Here is a 22,308-nt window from a genome sequence, read left to right on the forward strand (position 1 = left end):
ACTTGCAGTTGAAATTTATGATCTTCAGCTTTTCCCATGTTACATATTTTGCTTTTCTTTCACAAAATGCCAGCGTCCCTAAGATCTTCCTTTCACACATCACTGATTTTTCATTACTGGGAGAGTGCCCAAATTATGCCAAAGTTTAAATCTCCCTCAAGAAAATAACTCCACTGGACAATTCTCAGTCACCCCCACAACAGTCACTTTCAGCATTAATAAAAATATTTCAAAGATGCTGTGGGTTTTGACCTTTGTAAAACTGCAGTTGATATTGCTGGCATTTTCAAATCAAACTCTAACAGAAACTAGGAGCCAACAGGAAAAAGGTGTTAAAAGAATGCAACAGATTGTATGAACATTAATCAATCAATAACAATATATAAATTTAAAGGTGGTAAAGTATAAAGAGAGGAACAGAAGTGCACAATGTAGAATAAATTTCATTTTCTCTCATTTTTAAGTTGGACATAAGAAATGCTGTTGAAATGAAAGCAACATTTCCAAAAACACCAAAAACCCATTACTTCCTTAGATAAAAACTGCTGAAGGGCTATATAGAGGCATGTATTTACAGTCTAGCCATGGGCACAGTAGTCCTTATTGCATCTCACATTTGCCTTCTGAACTGGACATTATAATGTTCTCATGACATTTGGAAAATTCTGAGTTGGTGTGAACCAGGTGAAGAGTCAATGCTGCAAATGCCATCTCCCTCTTCACTGTTGTAAAAGTGTTCATCAGATACTTCACGTCATTGCCTTCTCCTTTGCCTTACCAATCAAATATATAAACAGCTTGTTGAGGCTCTTAGTTGCAATAGGGCCTGGTAGATACTGGAAAATAAAAACCAGTTCTGCTTCAGCATTAGTACCATAACTACAGGCTTGCTTTGAGCTTGTGCAAAATTAACTAAAGCAACTCATAACTCATTTAATTACAAGCAACTGTTACTAATCCACTTTTGGATTTAAAGTGCCACCATGGAGTTGGCATGCAAAAAAGGCCACTTCCTGCTTAACTGAGTTTGCACTCTGAATGTTGGAGGGAACAGAATGTAGATTACAGCAGCTAAAGAAAAGTATGCCTTAGTCTCATTTATCCTAGTTTAGTCAAGTTTAATACAAAATGTTTGCCAGGGATATTTTCTCTTTGGCTCATGGAGAGTTAAAAGTAAGCTAAAAAGCTGTAGCAATATGAGCAGCTGCCAAATGCAAAGCTCATTTCAGGCTACTTATTTAATACCCATATTGCAGCCATTAATGCAGCCACAAAGGGCAGCACATATCTAAAGTGAATGCAGTCATGAAGGGCAGCAATATCTTGCATCAATTTGAAAACAAACAAAAAGTTGCCTGGTAAATGTAGGAGTTACATTGTCCTGGCCCACAGAGTTTTCCCCAAAAATGCTGGAATCACTGAAAGTGGAAGCATGTATTTACTACATTGGTGTAATTTTTTTTTTTTTTAACTTCAGGTCCACAGATTCCTGCCCACAAACAAAGGATGTCTCTGTAAAATGACTACCCAAGAAAAAATTATCTGTCAGAGCACTGCTGTTCATCACAGCAAGAGCAAGGCTAAATACCAGCTTGAGGAGCTTTCTACTACTTGTTTGGGTTTTGTTTATGATTAACTTGATTTACTGTCTCACTAGTATGAAGAAAAGGTGTTGCCTGCTCTTTCAGATATTTCCACTGTCTTGGGTTGCTCTATGAAACTTCGTGAGTCAGCACAGTTTGTCAATGTAATCCTCATTCAGTGCCACAAGAGGTATCAGTAAATGGAAAACATGCTTAACTCAGGAGCTTGGTGACATTTTATGAGCAGTGCTGTACAAAAGGTCACACAGATGACCTGTTTGCTCCTCCCTTGAAATCTCAAAACTACCAGAAAAGCAAAATACTGACAGTGGCTGAAGCCTTATTTGAAAAGGGAGTTGCATAGCAACTGCAAGGATAGAGGCACCATATTATAAGGGACTAGAATCACACTGGAAAGTCACCTTTGCTCTCACTTCCTTAGGTAACTTTTCACCCAGCTGCAATTCAGCTGCTATAAACAACAGATAAGGAGTACCACAGGTCAGACTGCAGTCCTAGAATACAACAGGGGAGAAACAAACACTTGATGTGTGGCTACATAAGAAGTGGCTTTTCATGTGCTATTGATATTATCTTTCTATATATTCAGAGACAGGAATCTCAACTATTTTGACAAAATATAGCTGGCAGGAGGATAGAAAAGTGGAGACTTTCTGCTTTTTATGCCTTCTCAAGCCACCATAGCTGAGAGATCAATTTACAGATTCAATCATGATTTGCAAAATATTTACTAATGTAAAACTACAGGGAGTAGTTTATTGTTACCAGTGAAAATTATTTGACCTGTAGTTATGAAGAAAATTTGGGAAAAAGGTTAATGGATTGTATGCATCCCTCAAAGACCATAGATTCTACCATGGTTTGGTGTCTATTTTGACTTTATGTCAATAGAATTGTGCATATGCTTCTGGGCATATGCCTGGAGGGTGCCCTCATCTAGAGTGCCTTTAAATTCCATGTCTTTAGGTCTGACAGTTGCTATGTACAGAAGAGCTTTAAATGATGTGTTTGTATATGGTGATTTTTTTACTAATACCAACAAAAGTTGGTAAGAGATTTAATATATTTTTATGTAAAATACTGTAAATCAATGATCACTTGCAGAAGGAGATTGTATGTGTACAGCCACATTATTTCAAATAACTTAAACTATTGTCACACTTCTGATGGAAACACATGACTCTGTTTACTGTGGAGATAAAACTGTACAGAAATACATTAGACTTAAGTCCTAAAAATACATCCATGCTTTATTTTCATCCAGTTAGCTAGATGCACAGCTTTGCTTACCTTCTCAGATGCAACATCTTCAATGTCAGTTTAACAAGACTTGAGTCAGTTTAGCTAATGCAATCCCACAGCAACTTCTTTGATGTTGCTTGTTTCTTCTTCTATAAGAAAGTGTCCCTGCTGGGTTTTGATAGTACAGAAACTTTGTTATTCATCTCTAAAAATGTTTCAGGGTCAGTGTTGATTAATACATGTTAATTGTTCATGTGCTTCTGTTTTGCAGCTCTGCATTAACAACAGTCAAAACAAATCCTCCCTTGGGAATGACCAAAGATTCCTGCTTCAATGCTGACTATTTAAAAGACACTGCTGTATTAATTCTAGATTAGTTGTATTCCTCCTTGAGCTTGGCTGTCAATAGCAGCTACGGGAGACATTTTACCTTCACATGGAATGTGAAGGTAATTTGTGAAAAAGAATGAAAGAAGCACAGAGCTCCAAAAAATTACAGAAAGAAACAGACAAGTGAGCTGTTCGATCATCCTAGCTAGCATTCAAAGACAGAGGGACAGTGCTTGGCTTCCCAGTAATCTAACTATAGATGATCTGCTTCACACTTGAACTGAAAGTCTCTGTTTCTCTGGTTAGGAAAACAGACCATGAAGAGGAAGAAGATTTTATGTAATTTGCCCTATCCATACTGGATATGGAATCATACTTTATATTAATGGTTTACATCAACATGTTCATAAAGTGTTTTACCCTGACAACAAGGTTAATTATTAATTATGGCATTTTTCAGAAGTGCATTAACATATTTTAAGCCTAGACTGAAGGTTTCATTTCCCTCACATTCTCAGTGAATGCTGCAAGGTCTCAGTGTAGGCTGAAGGTGAGCCTAGAGGCACACAGAGAGTGAGAGCTAAGCCTTTCATACTTCTAAGATGCAGCCAAACTGTGCTACCAGACTGAAAGTAATGGGCTTAGGCTGGATAAAAAACAAGGCTCTGCCTGCCCTCCAGACCAAGCACTGTGTAGGTAGATCAGGAAAGCAATCATTCAGCAGCACCCTGTGGTTAATGGGAAAGAAGCAAATTACTCATGGATTCTTTTGCAGAAGGGCTTTGGCATTGGCTGCTGCAAGGGCACTTGGTATCTATCAGCTGTGTGAGCTGAGTGCCTTCTGAACTGAAGGCTCCCAGTAGAATCATATCCATCTACCATCACTGTGGAGACAGAGGCATCATGTCAAAAGCAAGCTACCCTGGGTCCTGCTCTGGTACAGGCAATATAAATACAGGTAGAATCTTAGGTCAGGCACCTAAAAATTAAGGTAACTGATTTTTTTTATTTGTTAAAGTTGGGTCTTTTGATTCACAGTAATTTGTTATTGTACCAATATCACTCAGCAACATTTGCTACTATCTCTGTGTGCAATTAAATGTCCTCCATGTGCTGTTAACAATAGAACAGACTTTTGTAGCCAGGTCTCATACCAGGTGTGAAAAAAATGTTTCCTTGTGTGAGTTTTACATGAATCTATCAGAAGGCTTGCTGGCTTTTGCTCGTGAGAACAACAAACTACCCACCTCTGTTTCTTATGACATTTTAAGACTAGAATTAAGGACTGTATATACAGTCTAATTTTTTAACATCTAACCAAATCCTTCATACACAAAATAGTACTGAGATAAATAATTCTTTTTTCACTGTACCCTTCCACTCCTGTGGGAGACTACTGAACCTCAACCCAACAAAATGGCCATAGTCAGCCAAATAATTTGCAGTTCATCTGCACAGGGGGGTGTGCTTTAAGTTTCCAAACAGAGGAGAATACTTAACATACTATAAATGCATGTGTTATTTTCCTTTATATTAACCTGGCATGTAAAAAAGGCATAGAAGCAGCTCAAAGCAAGAACTCTGACTGGCCCAGCATGGGTCAAAACTAAGAGTCTGCAATCCTCAGAACTTGCTGCAAAATACAGTGGCAAGTGTTTAAAGCATCTGCTCCTTTATGCTGAAAACACATTCTCCAGTAGTAAAATTACAGGTATTTTCTCATTCTGTGCTCTTTAGATAATTCTTGCAGGTCTAATAATTCCAATGATAGTGAACAATCATTTGTACCCTACCTTGATGTAAAGACTAATTACAGCCCTGTGAGACCTGGCTTCTCAATGAAAGCAGAATTGAAAATTTGTTATGCTTTGCCTCAACACATCCCATAAATCTCTTGGCAATCTTGTTTTACATAGACAATGCTATTTAAAAATATGAATTAATTATCTTTTACAAAGATAATAAAATCATGAGATATATGGACTATGTAAATTATTCTTGTTTTTCTCACGTATCTTGTCTCGAGTTAGATGCATTTATTATTATCTATCAGCTTACTGTCTCCTTCTAGATAGGCAAGACACAATTCTTAAATTGTTTAGGAAAATTTTATCAGACTATTGCAGGTACGAATCAACATTTTCCCCTGAAAAATTCAGAGCAACTTGCACTTTATTGTAAGAAACTGAAACAATCAAGAGACAAAATCCTCAACCTTTTTTAGTTATTCTAGAAAATTTTAAAATTCTTCTACCACTCCCTAACCAGGATTCTTTGCAATTGCTGTTGCAATTCAGGACCAGAATGAAAGACTGTTAAGACAATCTCAAATGTATAATATGCCTAAACTCTGTTACATAAAATGGAGGGAGGGCTGAGTGGTCCCTAGCAAGAATCAGCTACAGAAAGCCTGCAATGAGTGAGCTGGTACCTCTACCTCACTGTCTTCAGTACTAACACCTCTGAAAACTCTTTTGTGTCTGCCTTGGATGAGCTCCAAAATCAATTCCCTTGTAGGTTAAATAATGAGATGACCCAAGAGTTGGTACACAATACATACCATCTGAAGATAGGCAGAAGGAACAAATGTGCATGAAACATTGTTCTCTCTGTGGTTTCTCAAAAGAGAAGGTTAGTTTCCTACAGCGTTCTTCCCAAATATTCAAATTCAGTTGGAGGCTGACCTCAAAGCACTGAGCTGTGCAGTATGGCATAGTTTGGGGTGAAAAGCTTCTGCTCTGGAATGGTGTTGGAAGGTCTCTATCTCAAAAAGCTCTTATTGAAATTGTATGAAATCCCCACCTTAGACCAGAGCAACACAGGCATAGGTAACCAGTTCAGAGTACCCCACTATGAAAGGGGAAGGAAAGAATAAATCTGTTTAATTTCCTCTGAAGCTTCTAAAAAGTATAATAATAGAAGTAATGAAAAAACACTGTCATGCTTTTCGGTTAGGGACATGTGCTTCTTGCCAGCAACCTCTGTGAGCATGGAACCATGTGCTTCTGCTACTGTTGTGTAGCTGCATAAGTAGATATATATTAATATATGTAATGGACAGTGAATGCCTTGGAGGTGGGAAAAAAAACACTTTCTTAGGTATATGTGAAGAAGCTTTCTGCTTTTTGTCACTATTTGCCATTTGAATTTTACAAGAAGGACAGTAAGCAGACTTGGAAAAACACAATTATTCTTCTGAGACAAGCATTTCAACAAACTACTCTCCTTTTTATTAAACTACATATTCTCTCATGACAATATAATTAATTCGGTGATATTCAGTATTCACCCAGTGAACCACAAACTGAATAATATGCTTAAATTGTTTTTCCCAGGCAACTTTTCATTAAAAATCAATTACTTATCATGAAATGTGAAAAATTATTCAGGCACTACCAAAGTGCATGCATGGTTACAATGAAAAATGTGTGCCCTTTAAAGTAGGCATTGTAGCCCTCAAACAAACAGGCATAAAAAGTCTCTTTAAGAACATGCAATCACAAGCCGTAACACCTAGGTTCTGCTATTTGCTCTGGTAGTCCTTCACATCCATTTCTGAATTTGCAGAATCATGGAATTGTTAGGGTTGGAAGGGAGCTCTGGTGATCATCTCATCCAACCCCCGAGCCAAGGCAGGGTCACCTAGAGCAGGTGCCAAAGAATGGGTCCAGGTGGGGTTTGAATGTCTCCAGAGGGAGACTCCACAAGAGCCCTGGGCAGCTGTGCCAGTGCTCTGCCACCCTTAAGTAAGGAAATTCTTTCTCATGTTGAGGTGAAACTTCTTGTGGTTTTATTTAAGGCTACTACTCCTTGTCCTGTCGCTGGATGCTGACGCAAAGTCTGGCACCATCCTACTGGCACAGGCCGCATTTATTTGATAAATAATTTAAATCAATTTGTGCTCCCATCAAGGTATTAAAAACGGGGTCTTAAATCGCTCCGTTTCTGCCCGAGCACGTCACCCTTCACCTCACACTCTCCTTATGGCGGCAGTGAGAGACGCGCCTGCAGCACTGCTTTGCCCTTCGGCGCCCTTCAGGAACAGGGAATAGCGGGCTGCACTCGTGTTGCAGCCGTACCCCTTCCCCTTTTCATAAGGCGGACAACACGAGGTCGGCAGCAACACCGACTCCCCGACCCACAGCCCGTCCCAGGTGGGCTCACCCGCCGAGCCCGCGGGCTCTCAGTTCAGCTTGGTTCAGCCCCGCCCGGCCCCGGGGCGGTGCTCCGTGACGGACAGGCCGAGCCCGGCGTGCCGGGATGACGGAGGCGGAAGCGGCTCGGGGAGGATGTAGCGGCGCTGGCAGCGGCTGTGGCGCCGCGATCTCCCCGCCCCTGCAGCCGGCCGGCCCCGCCATGGAGGTAACGCGGCGGGCTTGGGCAGAGGGGCTGCGGAGCCCTCGGGGTCAGCGCAGCCGGGGCGGGTGCGGAGGGGGCGGTGCGTGACCTTGGCACGGAGCGCGGCGGAGCGGGGAGGTGCGGACCGGCCCCTCCTACGCCGCGGGTTCCTGTCCCTTCCTGCGGTGACGGGCGGTGAAGCCCGTGGGGCACTGGGCGCCCTTGGCCGGCGCCTCGCAGCCCCCGCGGGTGGCGCAGCTGTGAGGGAGGCCGGGGGTGGGAAGGGGGCCCTGCCTCTGCCGCTGTCCCTGCCCTGCGGAAATGCCAGCGCCGGTGCGGGCTGCGAGGGGCTCGTTCAGTGCCCCTCGTGCTTGGGAGGTGAGGACGTCGCCCTGTGGGCACGGGCTGGGGAGAGCGGGCAGCGCTGACTGCAGGGCAGCGACACTCGGGTGACGGACACACGGCCAGGGCTTCGCGTGGTTACTGTATGACAGCACCCACGGGCGAACAAGGGTTCCTTCTCCACTGAGATGACGCGATCGACGTGTTAACAGGACGTCCGCTGTGAAACACCTACCAACGCAAACAAATAAAAGCACTGAGGCGTCTGTATCTAGTGTAGCTTTTATAAAAACCAAGGCAAACGCAAAGGCAACATTGACGAATTTTAAGTTCACACATTAAATTAACTCTCCTAGTAGTGTCTGTGCTGCTCGTGTGCCACATTCTGATAGAGGTTCAATGCCACTGTTGGTTGAAGCAATCACAAGTCAAAATGAGTTTTGATGTGACTTGGTACACTTAGGGTTGGTGATGTCTAATACTTGCACGCTGCTCAGAAAATTGTTGTTCATGATGACCACTACTGCCACAGTTCACAGAAAAGGCTGGTATATTGCATTTATGCATTGGTTAGGCTTTCTAAGCAAGAGTAAGGGATAGATACCAGTTAAAATACCAAGAACATCTTGAAATGTGGCGTGGAAACCCCTTGGTGTAGGGGGTAAAGTAGGCTTTAAATAAAATCTAAAAAAAGAATGTGTGTGTGTGTGTGTGTGTGTGTGTATCTCAGTAAACTGTGGAAGCATCCAGAAATCAGAATGGTGGACCAGAAACCATGCAGGATTGTATTGGACTTAAAAGCATACTTAGTAGCTGCTGGCTCACAGCTCGGATGCAGCTAATCAGTGAAACGTTCAGGGTTTTTTGGTAGCTCATCTTCATAATTTTTCTTCTAACTCAAGGGGGTGAAGCCCTCTACATGAGCTGCCTCTGGGTTGAGTTACCAGAACAGCAAAACTGGATGCATTGTTTTACGCAGTGTGCGATTCTGCTTCTGTATGTATTAGCTTAAAGGAGTAAAAGTATTGTGAGAAGAAAATCCATCTGACCTTGCTGTAGTATGGAGAGTGGTGAGCTGTCATTTTCTGAACAGTACATGCAGTTTTGTTATAATTCATTATGCAGTCCAAGTGCTAAAATATTAGGAGTGTAAATGTTGACAAAGTTACATCCTAAGAAAATCTGAAACTTCATAGCTTTTTTCCCTAATGCTGTACAGCACATTTTTTCCTAATAAGTTTCTTTTTGCCGTCTTGAAAAAAAAAAACTCAAACATGTAGCATATGTGACATAGATTACTATAACTGCCTTTGTCCTTGGTCTGTACTTGAACTCATATTTCTAAAGGTGATGCTTTTTGTTATCTGTATCACCTGTTCTGTCCAAATTATTAGTGATTGTCCATTCTCACTCGTAGTGCTCAGATCCAGTTTGGTTCTTCCTTAGTTTCTACCATAAGGGTTTTGATTTTTTTGGCAGAATGAAGAAAGTAGCAGAATGAAAGTGAGGGTAGGTGTGTATACACACACACACACACACACACACACACACACACACACAAACATCTAGATATATAAAAGTACAAATATTTATATATTTACCTCTTCACTCTTATACTCATGCACATATGGTATGAAGAAAAAAGTAGGGTAAAGGTGAAGGCTTGGAAATGCTATTCCTGATATTTTGGAAGTGTCTGTTCCCGTTTCCTTTGCAGCATTGTGGCTGCATACATTTCTTTGTGTTCCTGATTATACATAAGCATATCCCATCTAAACCACTGTAAAGCAATTCACAGATTAGATCTGTGAAAGTTTACAGCAGAAGGCATTTTGCGTTTATTTTACAGATAGAGAGCCCAGAATTTGCAAAGCCTTTTCAGATATGTTTGTCATGCCAGCAATCCTAGTGAGGACTTGCATGTTTTAAAAAAAAAGGAAGAGAAGGGTTATAGTTTGTCCAAATGAGCCCTGACTTTGCTGAATCTTTTGGAATATATTTGATAGGCTAACAATTGTAGAGATAAACCAGTGTGTTTAAGAAGGAAACTAAAAAATATTAGGAGCTTATCTGGTTCAAAAGTTCTCAAGGTTTGATTGAACTGCAACTCCTCTACAAGTTTTTTTGGGTGGTTTTTTTTATTGTTGCTGGGGGGGTTGGGTGTTTTGTTTGTTTTTTTGTTTTGGTCGTGTTGTTTTTGTTCTTTCTTTTTTTTTTTTAATGGCTCTTTTAAGGACAAGATAGTGAGTCATGCTTTTGAAACTGCTTGTAAATAAAATTAATTTGCAATACTATATGAGCTCTAGATGTCCATTCAGTAATGGAATCATAAAATCATGGTTTGGACATTGGGAGCTTTCCATTCTGCTGTTCTAATAATGACAGTAGATCTTTTTCCGCTATGTTTCTGACTCATCCTACATGAGTGTTGTTTTAAACAACAAAACAAAATTTTTAAAACATTTTGTTTTAAAAATTTTGTTTTGCTTTTTTTCTTGTGCTTTCACTATATTCAGTTCCTCTCTGTTTGGAGACTTTCAATTAGTTCTTTTGGTAGTTTTACACCAAAAAGTCTGTTACTGCAGATTGAACTTTATTTTGTTGTAGGTTCAAGATGCTGGGCAGGAGATGGTGGCATCTTCTGGCACACCAGGATCAGGCAAATCAAAGGTAATCAGTCCTCACAAACCTAATTTACTTGGACAGCAGTAGTTGCAAGGGTTAGCATGCAAGCTGTGACTAATAGGAAGACAAAGATATTTTTAACATTTCTTCTAGACAGGAAAAATTAACTTATAAACATTAAGATAAAGTGTTTTGGAAACCATGAGGAAAAAAAGTCTCTTTTTTATATGTTCGCTTCCTGTTATATTTGATAAATTATTAATAGCATCCAGTTTTGGCAGCAGTCTTTTTCATAATGGACACAGACATCTTTGCATACCGTGGAAGTAAATTTAAACAATGATAATGTTAGGTCAGCATGCACTTTTCAAAATATTGTTCAAATTGTATTACTGAACTATAATCCTTCCTAACTGAGTTTTCCTAACCAGTGCTGCCCAATTGTGTGCTTCAGAATTGTTTCAGAAAAGTACAGAATGAGGAGTAGTTTCTGTTACTGTAATTGAAATAACAGAATTGGATAACAGAGCATCAGTAGCTTGGACTGTTATTCTTCTTTGAAATGTTACACTTCTTGCAAATGTATGTTAAGAGTTTCTTGTCCTAAAATTCAGCTTTTTGGAAGTCTTATGATAAAAGACCTTGTTTCTATTTCCCTCTGGGTTGGAGGAAACTGGTTTCTCTGATCTATACTTTCTTTACAGCTGGACACATTGCCCAAGGAAGACCTCATCAAGTTTGCAAAAAAGCAAATGATGCTTATACAGAAAGTGAAGTCAAGATGTGCAGGTATCTTACTGGAGAGTGCAATTTCTGCCTTAATGCTTGGCACTACCTGACCTTTTCAAATATCACAGTGTGATTTTGATAAGTAGATTTAAATTCTAGGCAAAAATACAAGATTTTATTTTTCTTCAATTTTGCTTTTTATGGTGGGAGGATAAGGACCAAAGTAATTTGATTAAGAAAGAGAAAAGAAGCATTGCTTTTGTCAGGTATTAAATTAATTTTGGTCTGACAGTATGGCATGACAGTGTAGCTTGTGGAAAAGTTGAAGTGGGATTTGTCATTGTCTCTTCCCCGTATCGGTGCAGGTTGATTTTCAGGAAGCAAATGGGAGGAGGAATGTCTGGTAATTTTTTTGCATAATTAATAGAGTTTACTTTGTTGTAGAGTACAATGACTTCTTTGATAGATTGCTACTTTATATCATTTATTGCTTTTACAAGATATTGTAAAATATATCAAATTTTTATGCTTAACATCTAAAAGTACCTGTAAGTCTGTGCTCTCATGTGCTGTCCTTGCCCACTCTGCAGTCTCTTTTCCTCCAGTGGCCCACTACTTGGACTGGTGTCACTTCCCCTTGTTTGGAATGACAGTTATGCTGACTGCTGGTAGCTGCCCTCTGAAAACAATAAGGATACAGAATGGGCTGTACCAGGCTTTTCCTCAGTGTGGTTATTCATAAGATCTTGTTCTTCTGCTTGCTGCCTATTTTTCGAGAAACAGTAGAAACTGAGTATCTTTCCTCTGATTTAAATTGATTATGAAATAGAAGGTAAGATGGATGATCTTCAGAAGAATTTCTATCTGTTGTCCCTCTATCCAAGCCAGGAAGTTTTGCTTCCTCAGGAAACCCTGCTCGGTGTCAGGACTGGAGAAGTAGAACTGAATATTTGTTCTCTCTCTGTTTGTCCTGTCTATCACTGAGTAACAAACAAAAATTGGTGAAGTAGAAGACTTCTTTGTTTTGAATAGAAGTGTTGTCAGGCACAGGATTTACTAAAATTTGCTACTGTGATGCAGCATCAATTCATACTGTAATGTTTCTTTACATTTTAAGAACTGGAGAAAGAAATTGAAGAACTCAGATCTAAAGCAGCCACTGCAGGAGGTGATGATATTATTCAGGTAGGAATATGTGATTTTTTTCTATTGTATTATGTAAAGTTAGCTGAAATAAATCCACAGAAATAATTAGGTAAAAAGTCAATAGCTTGAAAACCATTATTCAAATTGAATGGAATCAATCTGCAAGAGTCCAAGACACTTCCTAAAACCTTTTTTTTCCCTTCTCCCTTCACATCCTTACTCCACTTGCCAGCAAACACTCTTGATTTTGTGAGGAATAGTACAAAGTACACTTTCCAGACAGAGCTTACCACAGCACTACAGTACTTGAAGGGAGCTTATAAGATGTGGACAAACTTCAGAAGGGCCTGTTACAACAGAACAAGGGATAAAGGGGTTTTAAACAAAAAGAGGGTTGATTTAGATCAGATATAAGTAAGATTTTATTTTTTTACAGAGAGGGCAGTGAAACATTGGAAGAGGTTGCTCAGAGAGGTGGTAGATTCCCCACCCTTGGAAGTATTCAAGATCAGGTTGAATGGGGTTCTGAGCCACCTGATGGAGTGGAAGATGTCCCTGATCACTGCAGGGGGGTTAGACTAGATGGCCTTTAAAGGTCCCCACCCACCCAAACTATTGTGTGACTCTGCAAATGTCCCCAGCAAGACTTTTCCTTGTTTGGCTGGTTAGACCAGCTTTTGTTTATTTTGGAGTGACCATTGCAGAAAGACTTTAGCCATTTAGAAAAGTTCTGAATCAATTTTTTGATGAGATTAGAAACACATAATTCCAGTTGTATGTCACAAGAAATACTTTTAGGATCTGTTTTTCTCAAAATAAGGGTCATAGCATATCAGAGGAAAAATTGGTAGTGAGGAGGAATTTCTCAATTGGAGAATTGTTTTGAATAATGTGGATGGAGATTTCTTTTATACAGAAAGGAAACTTCACCACCATCACCTGGTAATAAAAAGTTTGCTGATCACAAGTACAATTTTTAAAAGAACCCAAAATCATTGTTTTAGTCTCCCTATTTCATATCAGTTTTATTTGGGCTGAAAGCAATTTTTAAATTGCTGACTGATGTGTTTATTTTACAAAAAGTGTCATAATCTATATGTGAGTTTCTACACTGTTTCCATCATTAAGAAACCCTTCTTTCAGTGTTCTTTTTCATTTAATATTAGGCTCTCACAGAAAGGCTGGATGTGGTGCTTCTGGAAAAAGCTGAAAGTCAGCAGCAGTGCATAGCTCTGAAAAAAGAAAATGTTCAAATAAAGCAAGAAGCAGAGGTACTGAAATGAGCCATAGAACATTACTGAAATATTTCAGAATTTTATTTATTTTCTACATTTGCTTGTTGTGTATCAAATTTTAATCTTTTTCTTCACTTACCTGTGTTCTGTATCTTTAAAAAGTCTTTAAAAATCTAAAGGCTGTATATATTAAAGCATATTTTCTCTGTACCCCCTAGTTTATAGTAATAAATTAAAAAAATCTTGTATCTGCTGTCTAGATCCACAGCTGCAAGAAGAATTCAGTCTGTGCATTAAAAGCCTACATAGGCTTCAGTCAGTCAGCTCTGTCTTTCCATGGGAGCACGAGTTTACCTTTACAAGGTAAACCTTTAGATATTCATGTGAGGCTTACCTTTAGATATTCATAAGAAAGGGCCTGTCAGCCAAGGCACCTATATTATATTGAGATTATATCAATAATCTCAATTAATGATAAAGTGAAGACTGAATTGCTTGCAATTGATGGATATTGTTATATTCCAGATACCTGGATTTGATGCTCTAAAATTAATCTGATCTTTAATGCATTATCAGAATAGTTGCTAAAGCTGAAGTGTGTCGTGACCATTTTGTGAAATTATGCTGGTAAACATGATCTAGGACTTAGTTTTCCTTTCTCATTTTGCAAATGTTCTCATGTGTAGTGTCTTCTGAATTGAGTTGTCCTGATACAGTTAGATATTTAAAAGCTATAATAGTTTTTTAAACTGTGGACTACTACATTTTCTAATTCATCATTGTAAACAGTTTACTTGCAAATATTGTGTGCTAAATTACCAGTTTTTAATAATTTCCTTGTTTCTTTAGGCTGCAGTGGCTAAAACAGAAGAATTAGAGAAGCAACTGGAACAATCAAGAATTGACTCTCTGGAAGAAATAAAAGCTCTGAAGAGTGAATTAGCAAATGCACAATGCAAGCACAATGAGGATTTAAAAAAGCTGAAGATGGAATTAGATGAACAAGTGAAGAAACAAATGGAGCTGGTGGAACAGGTTGAATGTTACAATGATAGTCAAAAAGAAGTTAAAAGATTACAAGATGATGTCCAAAGAATTAAATCTACTTATGAAGAGCAAATTTTGTGTCTGAACAAGCAGTTGGAAGCTGTGAATGAAGACAAAAACAAAGAAGTGACAAATCTGCAAGAAACTATTAAAAGCACCTCTCAGTGTTACCATAATGAAATAAAAAATCTGAATGAAGAGCTTAAAAAATTAAAAACTGCTCATCAGGAAGAGGTGTCAGAACTAATGCATCGGATTGAAATATCATCTAAAGAAAATGAAGAAAAGCAAAATCAAATCAATCAGTTGCAGCATAATTTGGCAGAGAAAAATGCCAAGGATGAAATGCATGCTCAGACTGACCAGCGTGAATATGACTTGGAGCAGCTGAGAGAAGTGCTACATAAAAATTTAGAAAACAAAATAGATGTTGCAGATACACAAGAAGAACCTTGTGTAAAAGCAAAAATGGAGGAAAAAGTTAGGTACCTGGAGCATAGTTTAGAAGAACTCCAGTCCCAACATAGTATATTAAAAGATGAGTTGACTTATATGAGCAATGTCAAGACAAAACTGGAAGAGGAAATCCATCGTATGAAGGATGAGTACTTTCATGAGCGGGAAGACTTGGATTTTAAGATCAATGAATTGCAGCTTACTAAAGAAGATTACTGCTGTGTAATTGAAAAACTGAAATTGGAGCTTCAAGCAGCAGGACAGCACTATGAAACTGCTGCAAAAGAGCACAAATTAGAGGTTCAGACTCTGAAAGATCAGCACCAGAGAGAAATTTCTGAACTAAATGAAACTTTATTATCTGGTTCCGAAAAAGAACAGATGGCATTAGTTTTTGAAATGCAGGAACTTAGAGAACAACTTGAGAAGGTAACTCAGGAGAAAGAAGAAGCAGTGTCCAATTACAACAGCCTGAGAGAAACAATGGAAACTCTACAGGCTGAGCTAGGTGAATCTGCTGGAAAGATCAGCCAGGAGTTGGAATCAATGAAACAACAGCAAGCTTCTGATGTCAGTCAACTGCAACAGAAACTCCGGGCTGCTTTCAGTGAAAGGGATGTTCTTCTTGAAAATGTAAATCACCTCCAGGAAAAAGTAAAAAAATTTTCAGAAGAGACAGAAGAACTTAAATGTAAAATCGTTAGTCTTCAGGAGGACAATAGTGCAATGGCAAGCTCCGTTGACCAAAAAGAGATTACTGTAAGAAAACTGGAAGAGAAAATCACTGCTCTTACTGATCAAAACAGGGATATTTTAAATGATGTAAAGTGCTTGAGTGAAGAGAGAGAAACCCTTCAGGAAACATGCAAGCAAAACCAAGTTAAAATGCAGGAACTTCAGCAAGAAGTAGATTGTGCTAACCAGGACAATAATGACCTGAAGCAAAAGGTAGAGGAATTAACAGAGAGACTGAGTGAAGCTTTCATTTCTAAGGGTGAAAATGCTCAAATGCTAGAACAATTAGAAAAACAGATTGAATCTCTGGTGCGTGAAAAAGAGCAGCTTTCATCTGAAGTGCACACTCTGCATGAGGAAAATAAGAAACTCATTCAGGAAAAAGGTGAATTAAGTGAAGAGCTGGGAAAGACTACGTCTGAAAAAGATAGTTGTTCACTATTGAAAGAGCAGTCTGAAAACTTAGAAAAGAAACTACAAATGATGACTGCAGAAAAAGACCATATATCAACATTACTTGAAAATGAACAAGTGCACACATCCCTTGTAAGAACTCAGCTATACCACTTACTTGAGCAAGTGGGGTTCAGCATTTCAGATTCTAATGAAGAAAATGATTCTCTTAACTTGTTAAAAATTGCAAATGAATGCTTGTCAAAAATTAAAGAAGAGCAGTGCCTTGCTCATGAAAAAGAGGAGGAAGTAATTAGTTTGCAGCGAGAAGTTGAGAGACTAGAGGAAGAAAATGCGGCTCAACATAGAGAACATAGATCCCTGATTCAGGATTTTGAAAAAGAAAAGAATCTTTTGAGAGAAGAGCTGGAAGGAGTGTTGTCTGAAAAAGAAGCACTTCAACGTGATATCCAGGAGTTGAGAAATGCCAGTGAAAAAACAAGGATTGAAAATCAAGATCTTTTAGCTAATACTGAAGAGATGAGTCAAAAACTTGCTCTTTATGAAAATCAAATACAAGAACAGCAAAAAGGATCTGAAAAGCAAGACGACTTAAATTTCATTCTGGAACAAAAGGAAACTGAGCTTAGAAATGTGAAAGACGAACTGAGTTCTCTAAAGGTTATATTTTGTTATTGAAGTATAAAGACTAAACCTCTAAAGTCTTCAAAATTAAGGTTCAAAAAATACTTTCAATTCTCTCTTTTCTGTTTTTTTTTTTTCCTTTTTTTTCCCTTGGCCTGAAAGTGAGTCTCCCTTGTAGAAAGCACATATTTCTGAGTTTTCTAGCACCTCAGAATTCCCTTCTTCCCCCCAGGAAAAAAAAAATGGAACAAAACCAATCATAATGCTTTTTTGACAAAAGTTGCTTGTACTTGAACCTTTATTCCTATCAATATCCCTTGAAAAAATCAACTGACTAGATGGACTACCTAACCTCATAATCTTTCACCTCTAGCTTTCTGTGGTTCCATCTCAAACAAAACTTCTTCATCTGCATTAGCTTCAGGTCTTGGGAATTGCTGGTTTTGTAAAGCTGACAGTTGCAGAATGAGGGTGTCTCCCCTTTTTTATCATTGGACAGGATGGAAAGCAGCTCTTAAAAGATTGGAATGTTCTGCTTTCAGCATAGCTGTACTTTCATCAAGCTGATACAAAGCTGCTCACAAAGGCTTTCCTGGTCCATGTTCTTCCATGTAAGAACATGGACAGTTTGAGCTGTAGCTGAAACTTCTGGTGGCTTGTTAGGGACAAAACAGCTAGCACAAAGAAATGTTTGTAATACTTCTTATATCTTTGTTTATAATACAGAATTTAATGGAAACAATGACTGAGAAAACTGATGAGCAATCTTCAGTAGCAGAGCTTCAAGAGAAAATTGGTATCTTTCTCACTTTTTTTCTTTTATATAAATGATCTGGCTTCTTTGGATTGTTACTTTTTCTTTCTTTGCATGATTGCCTTGTATTTCCACAAGTCAAGGAAGATGGGGAAGTGGATATTAATGCATCTTCCTACACTATTCCTTCCATTGGGAATTTAAAATGTTAGAATTTTTAAGTTGGATATGATTTGATATTTTAAGGCTTTTTCTTTTTCTGTCTATAAACAGTGTAGTGGATTTAATCTTTATTTTTTAATGTGGGAAATTTATCAGTAAGAATCCCCAAGGCTACCAGAAGGAAAGGGAAGCAACAGTGCCAAATCTTCTGTTGTTTTATTGCAGTTATCCCAACACAAGAGCAGGAAAATGCTTCTGAGTTGTTAAATTTATGTAGAAGTAGACAGGAATATCACTCCTAACTGTGATGGAAGCTTCTGAAACAGGGAAAGATTGTCCAGGGAAAATTGCCCCTAAGTTCTCTCTATGTCTGGATGTTTTAGCTTCAAATTAAATGTTTGACTGAATGAAACACTTCAACACCATCCCATGCTTTATATTTTGTTTGGTTTTAAAGCCATGCTGATGTTTGTGTTTTGATTGAATTTCATTTAATTTCATTTCTTGGGAAGAAATGGAAGGGTGTAATTTTTAACTTCCTTATGTATTTCTTTTAGGGATGCTCGAAAAAGAATCTGCTGAAAAAGGAGAGAAGCTAAATAAAATTAAAGTGGTTGCTGTGAAAGCCAAGAAAGAATTAGATGCCAGCCGAAAAGAGGTACCCTGACTAATTCCTAATATGAAGAAGATTTTGCATGGGGGGGCTTTGTTTTAATGGCACACATTTCTTTCTAATAAGGTGCAGACTCTGAAGGAAGAGTTGGAGTTGGTTCGATCAGAAAAAGATCAATTGTCTGCTTCAATGAAAGATGTCATTCAAGGAGCTGAAAGCTATAAGGTAAGAAAGCTATAAGTGCTGCATTCACAAAAGACAGTAATCTGTCAGAACCAGATAATAAAGAAACCAGAAAATACTTTGTTTGAAGCCTAGCCTGGATATACATTGCTATTTACTTGCACAATTATGTTTGGCAAAAGAAATTGTGTCAGTGCATTTGAGTACCAGAATCAAGAAGTGTAAGGTTCTCCTAAGGGAACCGTGCAGCTGTTGTCAGAAGAAAAGGAGACACCCTCCCTGATGATATTTAAGGTACGATAAGTAAACACAGCAAGCACTTTATATACAAGTATATGAAGTAAACACAGCACTTAAGGACATATGTTAGTGGTGGATTTGGCAGTGCTGGGTTTACAGTTGGATTCAATGATCTTAAAGGTCATCTCCCATCTAAATTATTCTGTGACATCATTGAGAGTATTACATCGACTCTTGTTCCTCCTTCTCTCCCCAAGTACAAGAAAGACATTGATAACTTGAAGTGATTTCAGTGGAAGGATGACAGGTTGGTCAAGAGACTGGAATAAGTGATGAGAAGCTGCTGAGCCTGCAGAAAACTTTGAGGGAGCCTGATAGGAGTCTTCCAGTACCTACAAAGGCATTATGAAGGGAAGAGGGTCAGGTTATTAATGGTGGTGCAAGATAAGACAGTAGTCCTCAATTGAAAGGAGAGATTCCAACTGTTTATATGAATAAACATTTTCATGCTATGAGAATGGTTAAGCTTTGGAATAGATTGCTTAGTGGAGTAGCCATCTCCAATCTTGGAGGCAGGTCCTTGGAAAGACATGATTGGACAAAGCTCTGAGCATCCTGGCCTCATCTCACTGCTGACCTTTCTTTAAGCAGGAGGGTGACACCTGCTGAGCTGTCTTCCAACCTGAATTATTCTAGAATGTCATGAACTCAAAGGGTTTTCTCCCAGAGCCTGTAATGGAATGATAGCTTTAATTTCATTCTGATATTTCTGATGTTGCAGTAAGACAACTCATGTAATGTAATACTAGGTAAACACACCTCAGAGGTATAGAATGTGCTTATGCAATACATCTTGTGAAAAATTTTGCCTTTGTGTTTGTGTTAAGAATCTTCTGATGGAGTACGACAAGCAAGGAGAGCAGCTGGATTCTGAAAAAGGCAGAGCAAATAACCTTGAACGTCAGATAGAGGACCTCACAAGACAGCTACAGGTGTCATCTGAGCAGGTCAGTTCTGTATTTGGGTCTGATCAGTTGATAAGTTGATAATTTGTATAAAAATTAATTCTGCCTACTGGGGGCAAGTCCTAATCATGTGGTTGTTACTCTAGTTTCATAGCCTACATGTGTTTTAAGTAGTAACTTGAAATTCAGAGTGGTTTGTTTGTTCCTTTTCAACATCTGGGCCATGACATAGATAACTATATCTAGAATGTCTGACTTTTTCAATAGAAAGAGTTTAATTTATCCCAGGTGAACTCACAGAAAAGAGCAGATCATCTCTGGATTGATTTTGGACCTACAGCTCTGCTGCAAGTATCAAACTTGCAGTGTTTCTCCTGACTGCACACCTACACTTCTCATAAAGTGCAGTAACCTTTAACTGAGACATTTTTTCTTCTATTTCTTCAACAAAATTTGGCTTTGGGTTTTTTATTTTTTTATTTACTCAACAAAACGTTTAAATATACTAAATTTGTTATGAATTTCATATTTTTCACAAGGATTAGACTTTAAGATGCATTGTAGAGTACTATAGTGGCATTCAGAAGAGTCTAAAATAGTAATTAAGGGGCTGTGAGACACATTTTTCCAAAGCTAACTGCAATGGGTTTGGTATTTAGGATTTAAACTCCCAGGCTCCATACACCAGAGATCCACCTAGGCCACTGTTTCCTTATAAACACAAGCCAGTAGTAAAAAGCAGTAGTAAATTTCTTCCTACTAAATAGGAAGAAGTAAGAAATAATCGTATATATTCTGCTGATTATGTAGGCTTTGCATTTTTCAAGTTTGTTGTAAAGAATTTGTAAATAAAACACTGTTTAGGTAGTTGACATCTTTCACTTTTACCTCATTCTTAAGAGGCAAAATAAAGAATAGGATACATCACTGAAAATGTCAAAATTAAATCTGTTAAAGGCATTGCAAAAGTATGCCTGATGCAGTAGAGTTCTCACTCTGTTCTGGTGGAAGACTTGGTGGTTCAAAGTTTGCAGTTCAGCCTCTTTTAGGAGTTAATAGTATGATAATTTGTTTATAAATACAGCAGCTCTATTTAAAGTGTGTATTTGAAATACTGTATTGTTGCAAGGAGAAGGTGATAATGCAGAAAGCATAAGTTTTTGAGTATTTTTTTCATATTTATTTTGATTCTTGCCATTTTATAGAAAGCTGGGCAAATTAACTGAACAAAATAACCAAAATGTGCTAATGGCTTTAATTTCACCTGTTTATTAATGTGGTTTAAAAGAATTAAGCTGGACAAGACTCATCTGTAGGAGTGTTGTTTGTAAGGGATTTGGATAGAAATCAGTGTTGGGTATTTTTTTTAAATACAGAAAACATTTTATCTGTTAACATTGCACATAAATTCAGCTTATGTTTTTACCGTTCTACTGTGCTAATTTCAGCATGATCAGTTATGTTCTGCTAATGAAGACCTCCTGGCTCGTGTTGAAACAGTGCAAAATAATGCTAAGCTGCTGGAAACTCAGATACTGGAGATACAAAGGGCCAAAGCAAAGGCTGACAAAGAACTAGAGGCTGAAAAACTTCTAAGAGAGCAGAAAACAAAGGTAGTACTTCATAGAGATGGTAAATGGGCTGAAGCAATACTTTCAATGGATGTGATTTCTGTTAAACCTTTGTAAACTGTGTTTGCATAGACCAGGTTCTGCATTTTCCCTCTGTGTTACTTGACGTTTTCGAAAACTTGGTCTGTTCATTGAAAGAACTTTGCAAGGCTGTCAGTTCAGGTTAGGGGTAGTTATACAGAATATGAAAACCACTTCATAGTATTGTTGGTTTTTCTCTGGTTCACAGTGATTTTCTAAGAAAGGGATCAGCTATCTTTGTACAACACAAGTGTGTGTGTGTGTGTGTGTCTAAGTATAGAAAGTTGGCATCTATTTTGAAACTGGACTGCATAATTGACAACTGCTTAAATTTCAGGAACATAGTGGTGCTCTCCGAGAAATGGAGGAGCTTCAGATGCAACTTCAGAAGGAAAAGAAACATCTGCAGAAAACTATGCAAGAACTAGAGCTGGCCAGAAAGGTAGAGTTGCTATCCATGTTAGTGATTAATGGGCTACCAAAGATTTGGGCCCATCTGGCTGTGTTGAATGCCTCCCTTTCTGTTCTGAGGTTTTTAAAGCTGGAGGTTTGCAAAAGAGAGAATGTAAGGGCTTTTGCCCCTGGTTGTGTGCTTGAAGAGCTGAAATGTACTTTTGGAATTGGTTTTGGTTTTATTTTTTGTTTGTTTAGCTTGGGTTATGTGGCCTTTAATGAGTAGAAATAAGAATAGAATTCAGATGTCTGGAGTACATGTATAGTGCACTGTTAAGAAATTGCCTTGGTTGTAAGGACTGAAGATGACAAAAACTAATACATACAAAATACCTAATGATAGAACTAGCCACAGGTTTCAAAGCTTTCGATTCTTGTTTGAAAACAGATTATTTACTGAGGATGTGGAAACCCAGTGG

General features: G+C 38.3%; 1 protein-coding gene across 1 annotated transcript in view; it reads left to right on the plus strand.

The window, feature by feature from the left end:
- The first annotated feature begins 7,436 nt into the window (after positions 1-7,436).
- GCC2 (GRIP and coiled-coil domain containing 2) overlaps positions 7,437-22,308 on the plus strand; it is a 28,246-nt gene continuing 13,374 nt past the window's right edge. Inside the window, exons 1-12 of the mRNA XM_054271517.1 lie at positions 7,437-7,538; positions 10,464-10,526; positions 11,186-11,270; positions 12,328-12,395; positions 13,523-13,627; positions 14,441-16,903; positions 17,594-17,663; positions 18,341-18,441; positions 18,523-18,621; positions 19,707-19,826; positions 21,233-21,397; positions 21,774-21,878. Of these exons, the coding sequence (XP_054127492.1) occupies positions 7,437-7,538; positions 10,464-10,526; positions 11,186-11,270; positions 12,328-12,395; positions 13,523-13,627; positions 14,441-16,903; positions 17,594-17,663; positions 18,341-18,441; positions 18,523-18,621; positions 19,707-19,826; positions 21,233-21,397; positions 21,774-21,878 (3,546 nt within the window). The remainder of the gene's footprint in view (positions 7,539-10,463; positions 10,527-11,185; positions 11,271-12,327; positions 12,396-13,522; positions 13,628-14,440; positions 16,904-17,593; positions 17,664-18,340; positions 18,442-18,522; positions 18,622-19,706; positions 19,827-21,232; positions 21,398-21,773; positions 21,879-22,308) is intronic.

The sequence above is a fragment of the Melozone crissalis genome, unplaced genomic scaffold (assembly GCF_028551555.1).
Source record: "Melozone crissalis strain CALT ecotype California unplaced genomic scaffold, PUWL_Pcris_2 ptg000013l_1, whole genome shotgun sequence".
Classification (NCBI taxonomy): domain Eukaryota; kingdom Metazoa; phylum Chordata; class Aves; order Passeriformes; family Passerellidae; genus Melozone; species Melozone crissalis.